The sequence below is a fragment of the Amphiprion ocellaris genome, chromosome 7 (genome assembly GCF_022539595.1).
Source record: "Amphiprion ocellaris isolate individual 3 ecotype Okinawa chromosome 7, ASM2253959v1, whole genome shotgun sequence".
Classification (NCBI taxonomy): Eukaryota; Metazoa; Chordata; class Actinopteri; family Pomacentridae; genus Amphiprion; species Amphiprion ocellaris.
The window spans coordinates 32,767,859-32,783,990 of record NC_072772.1 but is presented as its reverse complement, the minus strand read 5'-3'; the positions used below and the strand labels follow the sequence as shown (position 1 = coordinate 32,783,990).

At 39.1% G+C, this 16,132-nt stretch overlaps 1 protein-coding gene across 1 annotated transcript in view; it reads right to left on the bottom strand.

Annotated features, from left to right (window-relative positions):
• Positions 1 to 15,726, bottom strand: part of kcnk6 (potassium channel, subfamily K, member 6) — a 21,013-nt gene extending 5,287 nt beyond the window's left edge. The window contains exons 1-2 of the mRNA XM_023295908.3: positions 15,309 to 15,726; positions 3,084 to 3,476 (exon numbers count right to left, since the gene is read on the bottom strand). Of these exons, the coding sequence (XP_023151676.1) occupies positions 3,084 to 3,476; positions 15,309 to 15,624 (709 nt within the window). The 5' untranslated portion in view covers positions 15,625 to 15,726. The remainder of the gene's footprint in view (positions 1 to 3,083; positions 3,477 to 15,308) is intronic.
• Positions 15,727 to 16,132: the final 406 nt, after the last annotated feature.

The window sequence follows — 16,132 nt, the reverse complement described above, 5'->3', positions numbered from 1 at the left end:
CATCTGCTGCAATTTCAGCCACTTGCTGATTTAAAAAACACATCAAAACTGATTTTACAGTCGGGTTTCTGTTGCTGCGACTCTCTCCAGGTTTTTTTTTTTTTTTTTAAAAAGCTCATTAAAATCAAACTTCTACCAAAAGCCACTAATCCTCCACACATTATTTTATTCCTGTACTGTGAAATTCTCCCCAAAGTCAGCTTAGCTCAAAATGAGCTGCACAGAAGAGTGAACTTCAATTTCCACCGAGCTCACAGATAAAGTCAAAGAGCGGTTTCATTTGTGGAGGAGTCGACCTCTCAACCTCGCCGGCGTGGAAAGAGAAGCAGTGGGAGGTGCGACTTCTCACATCGGAGGTGAGAATGAAGCGACATGTGCAGCTGCATAGGTCAGGTTCTCTCTGCAGGGCTGAGAACAATCATCCTGGACAGACTTTTAATATCATTCTGTTGAATTAACACTACACTTCTGGCTCCGGCATTCTTCTAATAACAAATAGCAAATTCCATCATAAACCCTCAAATATCTTCACTAATCTTTAATTCTAGACCTTTCTTTGTCTCCGGGAAACTGAATCTAAACAACTGCTTGTTAATTTTTCTTGGATTAAAATGAGGAAGGAGTTTCTGTAGCAGCAACATGAAGCTCTGCAGTCGTGTTTTACGTCTGCAGGCCCAACAGAAATATTCCAGCAGCGCTACAGGCATCTATCAGCTCTGTGTGACCCTAACAAGAAAAAAAACAACAAAAAAAACAACACACTAATATGTGTCATGTCCTCAGGTTAGCGTTCAGTTTGACAAACCCACAGGTGCAACGAGGTTTTAAGCTAAATTCTTAGTCACTGCTGCAGTTAAATAGCTATGTCAGGGTCAGAATTCACTAATAATATGCAAAAATCCTGTGCGTGAACACTGTGATGATCATTAAAGTTTGTTATTTAGTGCATGACGTTTTGACTGCCAGGCTGCTCTTTCATCTCCATGTCTTAAAAAGTCAACGTTGCAATAAAAAGGTGCTAAAAATGTGCCGTTTACTGCTTATCTTTGTTTAAATTTAAGGTTACAAGTGGTTGCATTTATTTTAGGGCTGGAACTTTAATGCGTTAATTTCAAGGAATTAATTACAGCAGAAATAACACATTTAATCACACCCTTCTCAGTTCCCAGTAACATTGAAACATGCATAATGAACGAAACATAAACATTTTTGTTGTTTAAGTTCACGTATGTGTCTTATCATCGATTCAGTCGTCAAGCATAATTTATTTGAATTGAAAAATTTTGCTTATTGTGTCAAATATTGCTATTTGACAAAATGTGATTAATTTCAAAGCCTGTAATTAATTTGATAATTTTTTAAATTGCGTCCCACCACTAGTTTATTTACAAGTTCGGTGTGGTTAAAGAGCTCCTGCATGTTTGCTCATCTGCAGATCTGAACTAAACAAAAGCTTCATTCACATTCAATGCTACTCATCAAAACACGTCCAACCTTGAGGGCTAACATGCGCTGAAAACATTCTCTTTTCTTCTATCCGTGTTTACTTGCCTTCAGATTTCTTAGCGTGTGAGTAGAAGAGTGTGAAGCTTTTATCATTGGATAGTATTTGGATGAAACAAACAACCCCGTGATGAACAGATGATCCACACTAGAACGGCTTTCATCACTTATTATTCACATTGTCAAGATGATGCAGCTCCGAAAAATAAACACAGAAACAGACACTGTAAATTTACACTTTACGGACTTAAATGGATGCATGTAAAAGATGTGGGCTTCTTCCAACATCATTTAATGGCCGTTTTTCCTCTTTTTGGGAACATTTATTTAACTTCTGACGTCCTGACATGAAGTCCAAGTGACGTTAATCTGTATTTTTCAACATAATCATAATAAATTTGAAGTCAGATTTTAATTAATCTGTATAAGTAAAATGTTGGCGTGCATTTATATGTAATTAGGTAGGCCGGACACTGACCTTAGTAAATGCATACCAACATAAACTTCATTGTATCCTGGAAAATGATGAGACAACACCTTCTTATCAAACCTTATCATACCACAGATGAGAAGCTTTAAAGGAGAAGTTTATGGGTCTGGAACTGTAAAACAGTCACAGGTGTAACTTTTTGAGTTAAAAACTCAATTCATGTCGATTTTTGCACCATTTTCTTCGCACCAATCTGTGCATTAGTGTTTGAAGAGCCATAACTTCAGAAAAAATGTAGCCGAGTCCTGAGATCTTACAGGTTCATTGATACATACATGTGGTCTTCAATGCTTTGATCTAAACATGTCTGGGCATGTTCTCTGTAAAACATGACCTAATGCTAACCTAATGTCCTCTGTAGGGTGTGATCTAGTGGTGAAGTACGATAACTTGATGTCAAGATCTGACCAACAGATGTAGAAAAGTATAATTGTGTCAAAACTGTCTCTCTAAAAATACGCCCTATAGGCATGGACCAACTCTCACAGCATAAAAGAAGATGCACAGCTCAGTATATCTGATTTTTCTTGAGGTGATGTCACTGCTAAGTACTACTACGAGACCAGGGAACCAATCGGAGGGCAGAAATGTAGGATGGGCGTGAACATTGACCAGTTGCAGTGCCTTTGTTGGCTGCCTGTAGAGCCAGTCAGGTCTTTCTTTCTTTCTCTTGATTCCCAAACGAATAAAACCATCCATTCATTCAGAATTCCAGTTAGGAAAATCGTAATATCATACTTGGAAGATGGGGAAGTTATTCCAAACGTGGTGGGTTGGAACGGATTGGTTTACACTGTGGAAAAGGACACAACTTGTAGAGCGCAAAGGGGATACATTCTAAATAACTTTATTTCCTACTCCTGGATTTTCTGTCGACGATAAATCCTGCTGTTTCTGAATGCTGACTTCTCCTGGTGATTTTTTTGAAGATCTTTAAAGAAGCTTTTTAGACATTTGAACACGGTCAAGTCTTAGACTCTGGCCCATGATTTGGGACTGAGCTTCTACTTTACGCTCTGGATTTTAGGCACTTAGCTGCTAGATAACCACATTTCTGATCTACAAGACGCATAAAAGCAGCCGGACTCACCCATGACAGCCACTTGATACAGCGGACGGTACTTCTGCCCCGGCTGCGTCCCCGGCACGAAATCCCCGAGTCCGATGGTGCACAGGGAGATGAAGCTGAAGTACAACCCGTCCAGAAAGCTCCAGGAAACCTCCACCACGCTGAACACGGCCGCCGGCATCAGAAAGAAGCAGAGGACCACCAGAACCAGCAGCAGGACGAAGTGGACGACGGTGGCCGGCCGGGGCTCCAGGCCTGAACGTTGCAGCAGGCAGACCGGAGCGATGACCAGCGGGTACATGATCCTCTGGACGCAGGCCGTCAGCACCAGCATGGTGAAGGGGACGCCGATTAAAGCGTAGACGATGGAGAACGCTTTACCGGTGTCGGACAGAGGGGTGGTGTGACCATAACCTGGAGGTATTAGAAGAGGACAGATGTTTTAGAGGATGAAGAAAACATAGAGAAATTTGTGGTACACGGAGCAAATAAATGCAATTTCATGCACCTCTATATGAATATATATACATTTATACATATTATTATCATTTTCAACTCTGGAGAGCTCTATAGGCTGCTGTAAATTTCAGGAAATGTCTTTTTTTAAAGTCTTACAAGTCTTTCTGAACAAGTGTTTTCATGTTTTTTTACTCTGCAATGGAACGGCAGTTATACAACGATGTTTGTCCATCTGTCTGTCTGTCTGTGGACAACATTACTCAAAAACGGAATAACGGATTTGGATGAAATTTTCAGGGAAGGTCAGAAATGACACAAGGACCAACTGAATAGACTTTAGCGATGATGTGGCTTGTAGTCTGGATCCACGGATTTGTTAAGGATTTCTGTATCATTGCCAGATAGCGGCACGGTGTCACTGTAACCATGACAACAAGTGAACACTACGTCAGCTGCCTGCTGACGATCACATGATTGTGATCCTACTACAAATCCACCACTGCTGATTTATCAGGATTTATCCATTTGAAATGATACAAGGAACAGTTGATTAAATTATGGGGGTGTTTCCGAGCCCCATCAATTCCTTCTGCCCGCTACATATTTAAGTCACGCAATTCGGTATCTGTACATAACTTACACATGCATAACACACGCCTGTGCTCAGCGCAAGGTCATTTTGTTTGTGGGTACATCTATATTAAATAGCCACATTCTAAAGTGCCGTGACTTCTGCCACAAATTTTTTCAAGATTTCGTGTCGGAAATGATCCAACGACTGAGCAGCCTTGGTGGAGTACTGCTCTCTGAGTGCTTTACTGTTTTACTATTGTACCGCTCTACTTGGACCTCTGCAGGTTTTTTTAACCACATTTGCTCTGTATCTTTTTGCTTCCATGTTTTCTGGTGTTCCACTCCAGTGAATAATAACTTCAGATTTTATTCTATATCAATGCAGCATTTCTAAAACCCCCTGAACACCTTTAACACCCCCCACCATCCAGACGGTTGGGGCAGATAAAAAGGTGCAGATTCAGAGAGAAAAGGCCAACAAAAGGCCAATTTCTTTGGCTAAAAGGAGTTTTTCTGAAAAATATTAACACTGTGCTTAGCGGCTTATATGAAGTAATGGTAATATCATCTTCTGCTGCTAAATTAATGTAATTTTTAAAGCTGGAAGCCCCATAAAAGAGGAGACAGAAACCTTATAAATGAGAAATCCTGGGAGGAAAACCACAAAACTATTAAATGAATAGATGCTGCTGGAGACAAAATGATAAAATATGTTTCCATCACATTGAATTAGTGCAGCTACACCTTCTGTAATACGAAGAAACAAGTTTGCATATGGTGAAAACCAACAGTCCTGCAATAAATCTTATTTAATTGATGAATTTAATATATAATTTAGAGAAGTGTTCAACTGTATCTTGGTGCCATTTTAACTGAGTTACACTGTTCAGAGATGCGTTTTTTCTGGTGTTATTTAGCTTCCTGTTATTAATATAACACTTAAATTCTAAGCTGTATATGCATGGGTTGACGGCGTTAGATTAAAGCTGGGTTTCACCTAATAAACTGTCCACCAAGCCATAAAAATACTTTGATGTGCTCATGAGAACGTTGTAAAGTCACTGCTTAAGCGCTAACAGCAAAAGCACAGAAAAAAGCAGCTGTGGTTGAAATCAGGAGACTAATGCTGGTGGAAAGACAATAAAACTAAACCTAAAAATATCACCCAAATATCTGATAAACCTGCCTACAGGGATTTAAATTCAGGATTTTTACTACGGCTACTGAAATGTACCTCAGACTCCTCCTGTGATATAAAAGGTAAAATGATATGCAGTAGCAACCTGCTGTAAAAATGTGATGAAAAGCTGCAGAAAGAGCAGAAAAATTCTCCATCTCTGGAAAACAAGAGTTTAAATGAAAAGCTTCTGTAATATAACTGGATGTACAAATTATTCTGAGTGAAATAAAAAAGGGTTAAAGAAATCCTAATTTATTAGTTTTTTTCAGTTTAAACACTCTGAAAGTGAATTAATAAAGCTGAATATGAACACAAACACAAAAAACATCAAGTTTGTGCATTAATTACACATAGTTTTACTTGTCTTAATATTGTCTAACAGCCAAAGCTTCTAACGGCACTTTTCAGTTGTTCAGGAATAATTTTGAATTATGCAATTGTTTTTTGTTTTTGTTTTTTTTTTTTTTACAAATAATTGTCCTTAAATTACTGAAGAAGTCACAAGTTAAAAGCTTGTGCCAAATTAATGCAATAAAGGGATGATTGAAATTTGATTAATGAATCTATATGACATGCAAAAAGACCTAAAAAGCAATTTAATTGTTGATATTAGTAAGTTGTGATATGTGGAGGGTATTTTTTTAATACATTTTTACACCACTTTATTTTATTCCAGGGGAAGTTTAACACAAGTGGGTGTCATGATTGATGAGAACTGGCACTGGAAACCACATAAAATAAATTATACAAAAGCAAAAATATCAAAAACAATTGCAGTATTATACAAAGTAAAGGATTTGTTGGATACCAAAGCATTGTACGTGTTCTATAATTCTCTGATTGTTCCATATCTGACCTACTGTGTTGAGGTTTGGGGAAATGCCTGGAAGACAAACATGCAGTCAATTTTGGCAACAATCAGTCCAAAAAAATTTAGAGACCCAACGCATCAAACCCATTAGTCCTTCAGTTAAAACTGGTGAAATTTCACGTCATAGTAGACGATAGTATTCTGAAAATGTTGTATAAAGCTCATAAAGAAATTCTAATGTACAGAACAGAATTGCAAAAAGAGAAAGTAAGTTAAAGGAACAGAGACCTTCATAAAACCAAGATTTAGGACCAAATTAATGGAACATTTCTGAAGGATCTAAATGAGGAATCAAAAGAATCTAAATCACACCCAAAAACAAAATGTAATTAAATCTGGCATATTATTAAAATACAAAGAAACGAATTAGGAGTATCACAGTGTTTGTCATGAGAGAAAACTTAGTGGCTGTGCAGACCTCTCAGACTTTATAGTCATCCTGTTTGGTTTTGTTTTTATTGCTCATTTTAACTGATTGTTTGTTATAAAAGAACAGATTACATTAGTTTATTCTTCTTTCTGCACCTTTCATTCAGAAGTTTGGATACTTTTGTTTTTGTATTGTACTGAATTGTTTTCTTCTGTCAAAGAATGAAATAAAAACTAACATTTATTAATTCTAGTATATTGTACACTTTATTGTGCATTTTGTTTCTTAGTATATTTATCTATTTTACTATTTATTTGCATTTTTCTGCTTGCTATTGTAACAACACAATTTCCCCTTTAGCATCAATAAAGTATTTTTCTTGTTTTATTAAAATACTTTGAGTCAGAATTAAAAGACACTGGAGCTATACTGGCTAAATATCCAATGAAATGTGTAAAAAGTGTATATTTAGCCTGTTTGTCAGTGTGACTGAGTAACAACATTATTACGTCCCAGTATGCTGCTAATCGCTAGATTTGGACGATGTGTTTAAATGAAGCTGCCTGATGGTAACTTGAGCCTCAGACTTGCATTAGAACAAAGGTTTGTTTGTCAGAAGGACTGCAGGTCGTTATCATCACCATCAGCAGAGGTTCAGGGCCAGAGAGGAGCTGGATCTGAAGTCACATGAGTGCATTCACAGGAGAAACTGTGCAAAACGTCTGTAAATAAACGATCCGTGGACGCTTCCAAAACTAGCCGAGCATCGAGCAAACACAAAGACACGGTGTGGGTCTGATTGCAGACGGAGTGGGATGACGACACCGTGGAACATCAGTTCAAGCGGCTCCCTCGAGGGCTTTAAACGCACCGCAGAGCTCCTCAGACAAAACAAGCTCAGGGTCAGCTGAAGTGCAGCCGAAGTGAATGTTAGAATCATAGCAGTCGTATAATGAAGCCGTGTGAGGCCGGTTCGCTTCCTTCGTCTCCATTTAGACTCATTTCTGGTTATAATAGTTTATTATTTCACTAAAAAAGCCTCTTTTTTTTTAGCAAATTAAATTTATAAAGCATGCTTAAAAGAATCTGATTTGAACAAAATGAGCTCAGGTGAAGCTCAAGTGCAGCCAAAGTGAATGTTAAAATATAGTCGCAGCCATATAATGAAGCCGTGTGAGGCCAGTTTGCTTCCCTCGTCTCCATTTAGACTCATTTCTGGCCATAACAGTTCAGTATTTCACTAAAATAGTCTTTTTATTAGCAAATCTAATTCACAACGCATGATTAAAAGGACCTGATTTGACTAAAACAAGCTCAGGTGAAGCTAAAGTGGACGTTAAATGAAGTTACTGTGAAGTCACAGAGCTCAAAATGACGCCGGTTCACTTGTTTTATTTCAATCTGGACAGATTTATGGTCTTAAACTGACACTTTCAGTTTGTTATTTCACTAAAATAGCCTTTTTATTAGCAAATCTAATTCCCAAAGCACGCTTAAAAGAACCAGATTTGACCAAAACAAGCTCAGGTTCAGCTCATTTCACTTCCTTTTTTTCCAATTTGGACTCATTTCTGGTCATTCCAGTTCATTATTTCACCACAATAGTCTTTTTTTCAAGCAAATCTAGTTCACAAAGCACACTAAAAACAATCTGACTTGACCAAAACAAGCCCAGGTGAAGCTAAAGTGGACGTTAAATGAAGTTCCTGTGAAGCCACAGAGCTCATAATGACACCGGTTCACTTCCCTTTTTTCAATTTAGACTCATTCCTGGTCATTACGGCTTACTAGTTCACCAAAATAGTCTTGTTTTTAGCAAATCTAATTTGCATAGCACCCTTTAAAGAACCCGTTTGACCAAAACAAGCTCAGGTGAAGCTAAAGTGGACGTTAAATTTATTTATACAACACCTGAGTTGACCAAAGTGCTGCACATGTTAAATCAATCAGGCGGAAACAAAGATATGTGCAAAAAGCACAATGAAGAATTCTGAAATCAGTTTGTAAAGCAAAATAAAATTGGACAAAACACTAAAACAAGATTGCCTCTTAGAAGATTAATTTCTAAGGTAAAATAAATATAAAATATTGAATTAAGACCACTTAGAGATACCAAAACCACTGAAAACGTGGAGATTTTTTCTTTAAAATGTCAATAAATGAGGAACATTTAATTAAAACTCGACCTTGTACCAACCAGCATCGGTTGTGGAGCAGATAGGAGCTGCTTTGGGTCTTAAATAAAGGCAGAAAAGTTCAGAAATGAACCAATGTATGGCTTTATGAACACATAAAAGAAACCAATTCTGTATTTAACAGGCAACCAGAGCAGGAATTCTGGTTCATTTACAGCAAAAATGATGTTTTCTGACTGCTTTCACTTTCAATTCTGCCTAATTAGCAACCTGCACACTGAATAAGAGATTAAAATCATATTTTTGTTTCTTGTTTTGCAGCTGTTTACCATTAAACCTCCACCACAGGCTCATTTAGAGGAAATAATCTGTTTGGATACGGATATGTGGAGACGGGATAAGTAGATTTTTTACAGGACGGGCGTTATGATGGGATGTTCTGCTGATCTTTTCCCCTCCATGGACCCGACAGTTCAGCTATAAAGGAGCTTCATGACCTCCACTAGAACCACGGAGCAAAGAGCCCCGAGCAGATTCTGTTTTGTTTGGATTTCATCCATGAGCACGAGGTCAAAGACTGCAGGACGGAAAACATGGAAGATATTCAACAACAAAGTCAGCCTCTAAATGCATCAAATGTTCCTCGGGCTTCGATTATACGCACAACTTTTACCCTGAATGTCGTCTAGCTGTAGTCTTCTACAATGAAAACATCAACATGTTCACTTTTCCACCATCTGAAGCCATCAGAAAAATGTGAAAATTTCTCTTCCCGGCTTAGATTAAAAGCAAGAATTAGTTTGTTTTGCATCTTTTCTGGTCACTTTTTCTTTCTGCAACTTCTTGACAAACGTCCCTTTGCGTCTTATGGTGTCTTCGTTGAGTCATTTTGTGTTTCTTTGTGGTAATTTTATACCTTGTTGCGTCTCTTTGTGTCTTCTCCTGCATCTATTGGACAACACTCTCACTTTGTAGGCTCAGCTATGTGTCTTTGTTGGATGTAAAAGAGGAAAAAGAGGCAACAAAACAGAAAGCGATGACATCGTTGTCCAGTAGATGCATGAAAAGACACAATGAAGAGACAAAAAATGACCACAAAGAGACAGAAAACTACTGCAAACAAGCACAGAAAGACATTTTTTTCCAATAGATTCACAGGAAGACACAAAGAAAAGGATTAAAATGGCAGCAATTCTGCAGCAGATTTTGTGTCTCTTTGTGGTCATTTTCTGTCACTTTGTGGTCGTTTTGCATCACTCTGTTGCGGTTTCACACCTTGCTGCATCTCTTTGTTGCTTCTTGTGCACCTATCAGATAACACAGTTGCCTTTGGTGGTTGTTTGCAGTGATTTTATGTCTCCTTGTGGTCATTGTTCTGTCATTTAGCAGGTCTTTGCTGCTGTTTTACACCATGTTGCATCTCTTGGTAGATATTTGCGCTGAAATTAGACAACACTGTCATTTGCTGTTCCGGTTTGTGTCCCTTTGTGGTTATTTTTTGTCTCATTTTTTATCGTTTTGTATCTCTTTGCTGCCATTTAACACCTTATAGCATCTCTTTGTGTCTTTTTTGTGCATGTATAAGTCACTTTCCGTGCTCGTTTGCATCTTGGTGGTCATTTTGTGGATATTATTTTGTCTACAACCTGCTTGACAATCTGACTGCTGGTGTTTTTTTCCTCTCGTTGGCTTTAACAGAAGTTGAAAATACCGCTGACAGGCCTGATGAACACATTCCAGACTTCAGGAAGTGTCACGTTCCACTTGCTGCACCGTGAAGGAAATTCATGCATCACATAGAGCAGCGTTTCTCAAAGTGTGGGTCGTGCCCCCCTGGGGGTGCGCAGAGGTATGAGGGGGGGGCAGAAGCAACTGGGAGGAAAGGTCCGTCTGTGCAGAACTAATTAGATGAACTATTGTTTTAACATCGGCCTGTTTTTTGTGGTGCACAACTATACTCTTTGTTGTCAGGGTAACCGTCGGCCCGCGGTGATCAGTAGTGATGGGGATGGGAAAACCGGCTCTTTCAGCTCATAAGTGGCTCCTCAGATTTACCATTTACAGTGAAGCAACATAGAGAAGCTTAGACAGTCACTCATGATCAATCATAGCCTTCTGCACAAAGTGTCTCGTAGACGGTTGTGGTGGTGAACTTTTCCACTGGCAGCACCTTGTCACAGGCAAAGCACATCATTTGCTGAATATTTTCTTATCGACAGACGCCACAATTTACCAAAGTTCCCTAAACGCCCCAAATCGCAGGCTGCTGCTGCTGTGGTCCTCAGACAGGTGTGTGACCAAAAGTGACCTTGAAAAGAGTTAAACAGAGGCGTCTAATCTCAGATTTGTCCAGTACATAACAGAGTGATTATTTTCTACATGTGATCTTTTCTATGAGTGGATAAAACAGCACATGCAGGTGTGCTCCACATTTCAGAAGACTGTGTAAACACCACAGTACCAAAGTTATAAAAGTACTACTTTCCACCACTGTGGTTAACACACTTAACCTGCATCTCTTGAAAATTTAACTCACACTCTCTAAAAAGGTCACAAATGTTCCATTTTGGTCGCAGTAGACAAACTGACACTTTCCCCAGTAGCAGCTTCACTTGCTTGTGTTTTTTTCTCCAGCTCCACTGATGGGTGTACAGTTGTAATATTCCTGTGCAGGCTACACGTAGAGCCTGCTAGATAGGAGATTTTAACCCTGCATACGCTACACTTTCCCTTTGAATTATCAATGTAATTGAAATGCATCCAGATTTTACTGCAGTCACTCATGTTGAATTTCCCTCAAGCCTAATAAAGTATCTATCTATCTATCTATCTATCTATCTATCTATCTATCTATCTATCTATCTATCTATCTATCTATCTGTCTATCTGTCCATCTATCTATCTATCAGCAATAAGGTGCATGAACTGCTGTTATTTACAATAAAAAACAGTATTAATATGTTACATTTAAGAAAAACAAGGAAACCAAAGTGCAAAAAAAACATGGAATTACCATTGCAAATCTCACTGGTCAAGAAATTAATGTGCAAAAAATGCAGGTATTTACAATAATAAACAGCATTAAACAGACTAAGTACTCGCTAAAGATCCATCCATCCATCCATCTATCTATCCATCCATCCATCCATCCATCCATCCATCCATCCATCCATCCATCCTGCTTGTCGTCTCTGTAGCATTTTCTCTCAGTCTCTCAGAGAACAAGAAAAAAATACTGCACTGAATACAAAGTTATTCGGGGCGTGAAAGTTTTTTGTCCTCCTGACAGAAAAAGTCTGAGAACCACTGAGGTAGAGTGAAGGAACTGCTGCTGAACACAAAGGTCACCTCTGTTCTGCTTCATGCATGAATCTGCATTTCCTCACCGGAGTTGTGAGCATCGCTTTCAGCAGCGTGACTGTGATGATGACGACACTACGATGATGCTGCGGAAGTTTGCTAGCTTAAATCTAAAGTCTCAAACTTCAGAAACAATTTCAACACTTATTTTTGCAATTTCTAAAGACTGATCAAAGCAAATGGAGGGTAAAGTTAACATTTAACTCTCATATCCTCACTTCCCTCCCAATATAAAGCTAAATGGACTGGATCAACAACAACACAAGTACTTTACACACAAATAAAAGACTCCTTTGCAAACCTGTAGTTGCAACATAAATGTGATTTGCGCCATACTTAGACTATTGCTTAATTTAATTTTTAAGCTGAATTCCTTCTGATTTCACCTAAATATACGTCCCTTTTACACCATTTTTGTTTCATTCTAGCAGAAGTTCTTGTCCCTGAATGCCTTTAATAATAGAAAAAAAGCTCATGTGCACATATTTTGTTGGAAATAAGTTTGAAAAAAAAAAAAAACATTTGTGTGGTAGAAGTCAGATTTGCAGCTACATTCAAATTTACAGAGCAACCAGCACTCAATTTATGATACTACACTGTTTTTAAGCACAAATACTGAAATCAGGTGGACCTACAGTGCAAAAGGTGCATCTATAGTATAAAAAAATAAGAGTAGAACACCTAAAAACACCACAGCAGTTTGCCTGTACGTTTTCTCTGTATATCAGCTGTTTACTGACCTCCATCTGGCTTGTTTTGTGCGAGACAAAGCGGTGCTTTTGTTGTACTACGTGGTAGAAACTGTAACTTCAATCATAATCTGTCCGTTTTCCTTCCTGACTGCTACAGTTCGTATTCTCTCCACATCCTGTTTAAACAGGAAATACATGAGTTTGGGACAACGTGATACCATTTCACTAAGTTTTCAGATGACTTATGTAGCCAGAGATGCATTTTTTTTTGCCAAAACATGGAGTCTAAAAGTAGCGCAGCTGGGAAATGGTCCAAGAAGAAGAAGAATGTGAACCACCAGCTGCTCTGTGGAAACACTGCAGCTCCACCGGGAATCAATGTGTGTAATTATATGTGGAGCATTTGTGGAGTTTTCAAGCACGACTGAGGTTCTCAGGATGTTCACAGCTACATGGGAAGCTAAGCAGCCAATTAGACGCTAATGATGATGGGAAATAAATCTTATTTTTATAACCTGGATTACAGATGCAGCAGGTGATTCAGGTTGACTCTGCAAAAATCTGTAAGGCCTTAAAAGTAAAGTTGCTGAACATCTTCAGCTGAAAATAAATGAAATTAACTGCACTGTAATTTAAATGGACACTCTACACATAAAGCTGTGGGACCAAAATGGAGCAGATTTTTAAAAAAATTGTCAAAAATCAAAGCAGTAGAGGCTGAGATATTGTAACCTATGTACACTACCGTTCAAAAGTTTGGGGTCACCCAGACAATTTCATGTTTTCCATGAAAACTCACACTTTTATTCATGTGCTAACATAACTGCACAAGGGTTTTCTAATCATCAATGAGCCTTTCAACACCATTAGCTAACACAATGTAGCATTAGAACACAGGAGTGATGGTTGCTGGAAATGTTCCTCTGTACCTCTATGGAGATATTCCATTAAAAATCAGCTGTTTCCAGCTACAATAGTCATTTACCACATTAACAATGTCTAGACTGGATTTATCATTCATTTAATGTTATCTTCATTGGAAAAAAAACTGCTTTTCTTTCAAAAATAAGGACATTTCTAAGTGAGCCCAAACTTTTGAAGGGTAGTGTACATATCTAGCCTTGTATGGTCAGAATATTCTCTAGCTTTGTGTCATTATAACTCTGATTTTTTTGAGGGAAAAAAGCTCTGGATTGTTTGACATTTCTTTAAACTAATCATTATGGTTTTGGGTGGTGCTGAGCCCAGGATGTAAGTGATGTTGCCTCTGCAAAATACTGACAGAAAAATAGCTTTGGAGGATCGTTTGCATGCATCAAAATAACTAATTTGCCAGAAGATCCAAGCACTTATTGCATTATCCCCAGCAAAACCTGCCACTGTTAGCTTGTAGGTTGATGCTTGGAGGTTGTTGCTAGCATGCAAGTGGCAGAAGGGGAAGAGAAAGCCGAGTTGAGTGTCAGAAGTGGCGGCTTATGGATGAAACTACGTCAAAACCCTCAAGTTCTGCTGTCTAACCGTCCTCTGTGAACAGGTCTAATTCCAACCGCATTTGCATTATATTCAAATAGTTTACAACAGTCATATTCGGCATTTGGCACGTCCAAAAGCAGAAACGGTTGCAGACACTGTGAAGTTCATGGCTGACTGTAAACACCTGCAAAGGTTAAGCTAGATTGTGGCACAGTAACGGCCAACACTGCAGTCATATTAGACAACAATATGCAAATATGTAAGTAAGTAAAAATGTAATTGCGTCTAAGGACTACCTGTGAAGCTCAATAAATGCAATAACTGCAAGTTTAAGAGCACAGAAACACACATTTCCTGCGTTTTCGGCCTGTGCATGGTTTATTTTCACCGCTATGAGAGGCTAAGCAACCAGGATGGTCTTGGAAACCTGAAGTTTGCATCCTTAGCGCTCAAATAGGAGTGAAATTGTAAAAAATATTGGCTCCTACATTACCCATCATGCAGCATCTTTCATTAGGCCTCCTTTAAACTCCACTGCAGGTTTTTGGTGATAAACCCACATTTTGGTGACATCCTCAGCAGTAGTTTTTTCTCAGGTTTAAGTCTCTATAGCATCCAGGTCTGGTTTTTACACACTACTCTGCATTTATTCAGACCAAACACACTGTAAAACATTCTGGTAAACCCCCAAATGTCTAATAAATCCCCTTTATCTGCTCTAATGAACCATTTTGACTCATTGTTTTCACATCCTGCACACTTCTTCTTATCGCGTATTTAAAAGAATAAAACATACAATACGGAGTTTTTCTTTGTCTACCAGGTTTTGGGTTTTTTTTTCCGAGCAATATGGAATTTCCCCAGTCGTCCTCTGAGGCATGTTTTTAAATTGTTTTCAACCGACTGAAGCAGAAAGCGACACAGCTGCATCTTGTCTGAACATCCTCAACACGTGGCAAAATAACACCTTTTCAATCATGTCATGTTTATATCTCTAAAAACGTTTTAAAAAGCTCCTAAGCTAGATCTCTAGTGGTTTTGGGATCTTAATTTGTTGCTAATTTGTGTATTTCTTGCTGCGCGTCGTGCGTAAAACGCCACCAGGTGACAAACTTTCCTCAGCCTCAACTCACCCACTGTGGTGACCAGAGTGTTGGCGAAGAACATGGAGGACGCCAGGTCCCAGTTGGAGGTGACGGAGGAGTTTCTGAGCACGGACACCCCGTACTTGTTGGCCGTCAGCACTCGGACCAGAAAGTTTTCGAGCGACGCGGCGCTGACGCAGCTCTGGTTCAGGAACTCCTGCTTGAGCGCGTCCATGTCGCGCCGCAGCTGCTCCTCCACCGGCCGCTCGATGCTGGAGAAGACCAGCGCTCCGAACAGCAGGTAGATGATGTAGAACACGATCAGACCCGTCAGCAGCAGCCACGACTTGCCCACAGAGTTCATGGTGGAGGAACATCCGCGGAGCTTCTTCCCTCTGCCGCTCTGGACGCGTCGCTCTCTTTGTGCTGGGACTTTTTTGGGGGCCGTCCTAATTGAACTTGAACCCTCCTCGTCCGTGCGTCCTCCTCCCACCGTGGAACCGAGAAGGTGTGTCCTCAGCGGAGTCCTGGAGCTGCATCCTGGATCCTGCAAGAGGCTCAAAGTCCGTTTGTTGTTATATCACGAGGTTATGATGCTTCATTGTGGTGCTGAGATGATCCAACATCCAACTGATCTTCTAAAAAGTCACCTGACAAACCTCACCTGCTTATTATTCTGTATACAGGGTTATCTGGTTCCCACACACTGCAATTTTATCTTTATTTCTGGTCTTACACTGTGCAATATTAGATTTATTAAATTTTTATGCTATATTTGTAATGACTTTTAATTTTTGTAATGACTGTACTCTCTGTTCTATTCTGTTCTATCACTTTTTGAAGACATTTTTAAAAATAAAACTCAATTTTAG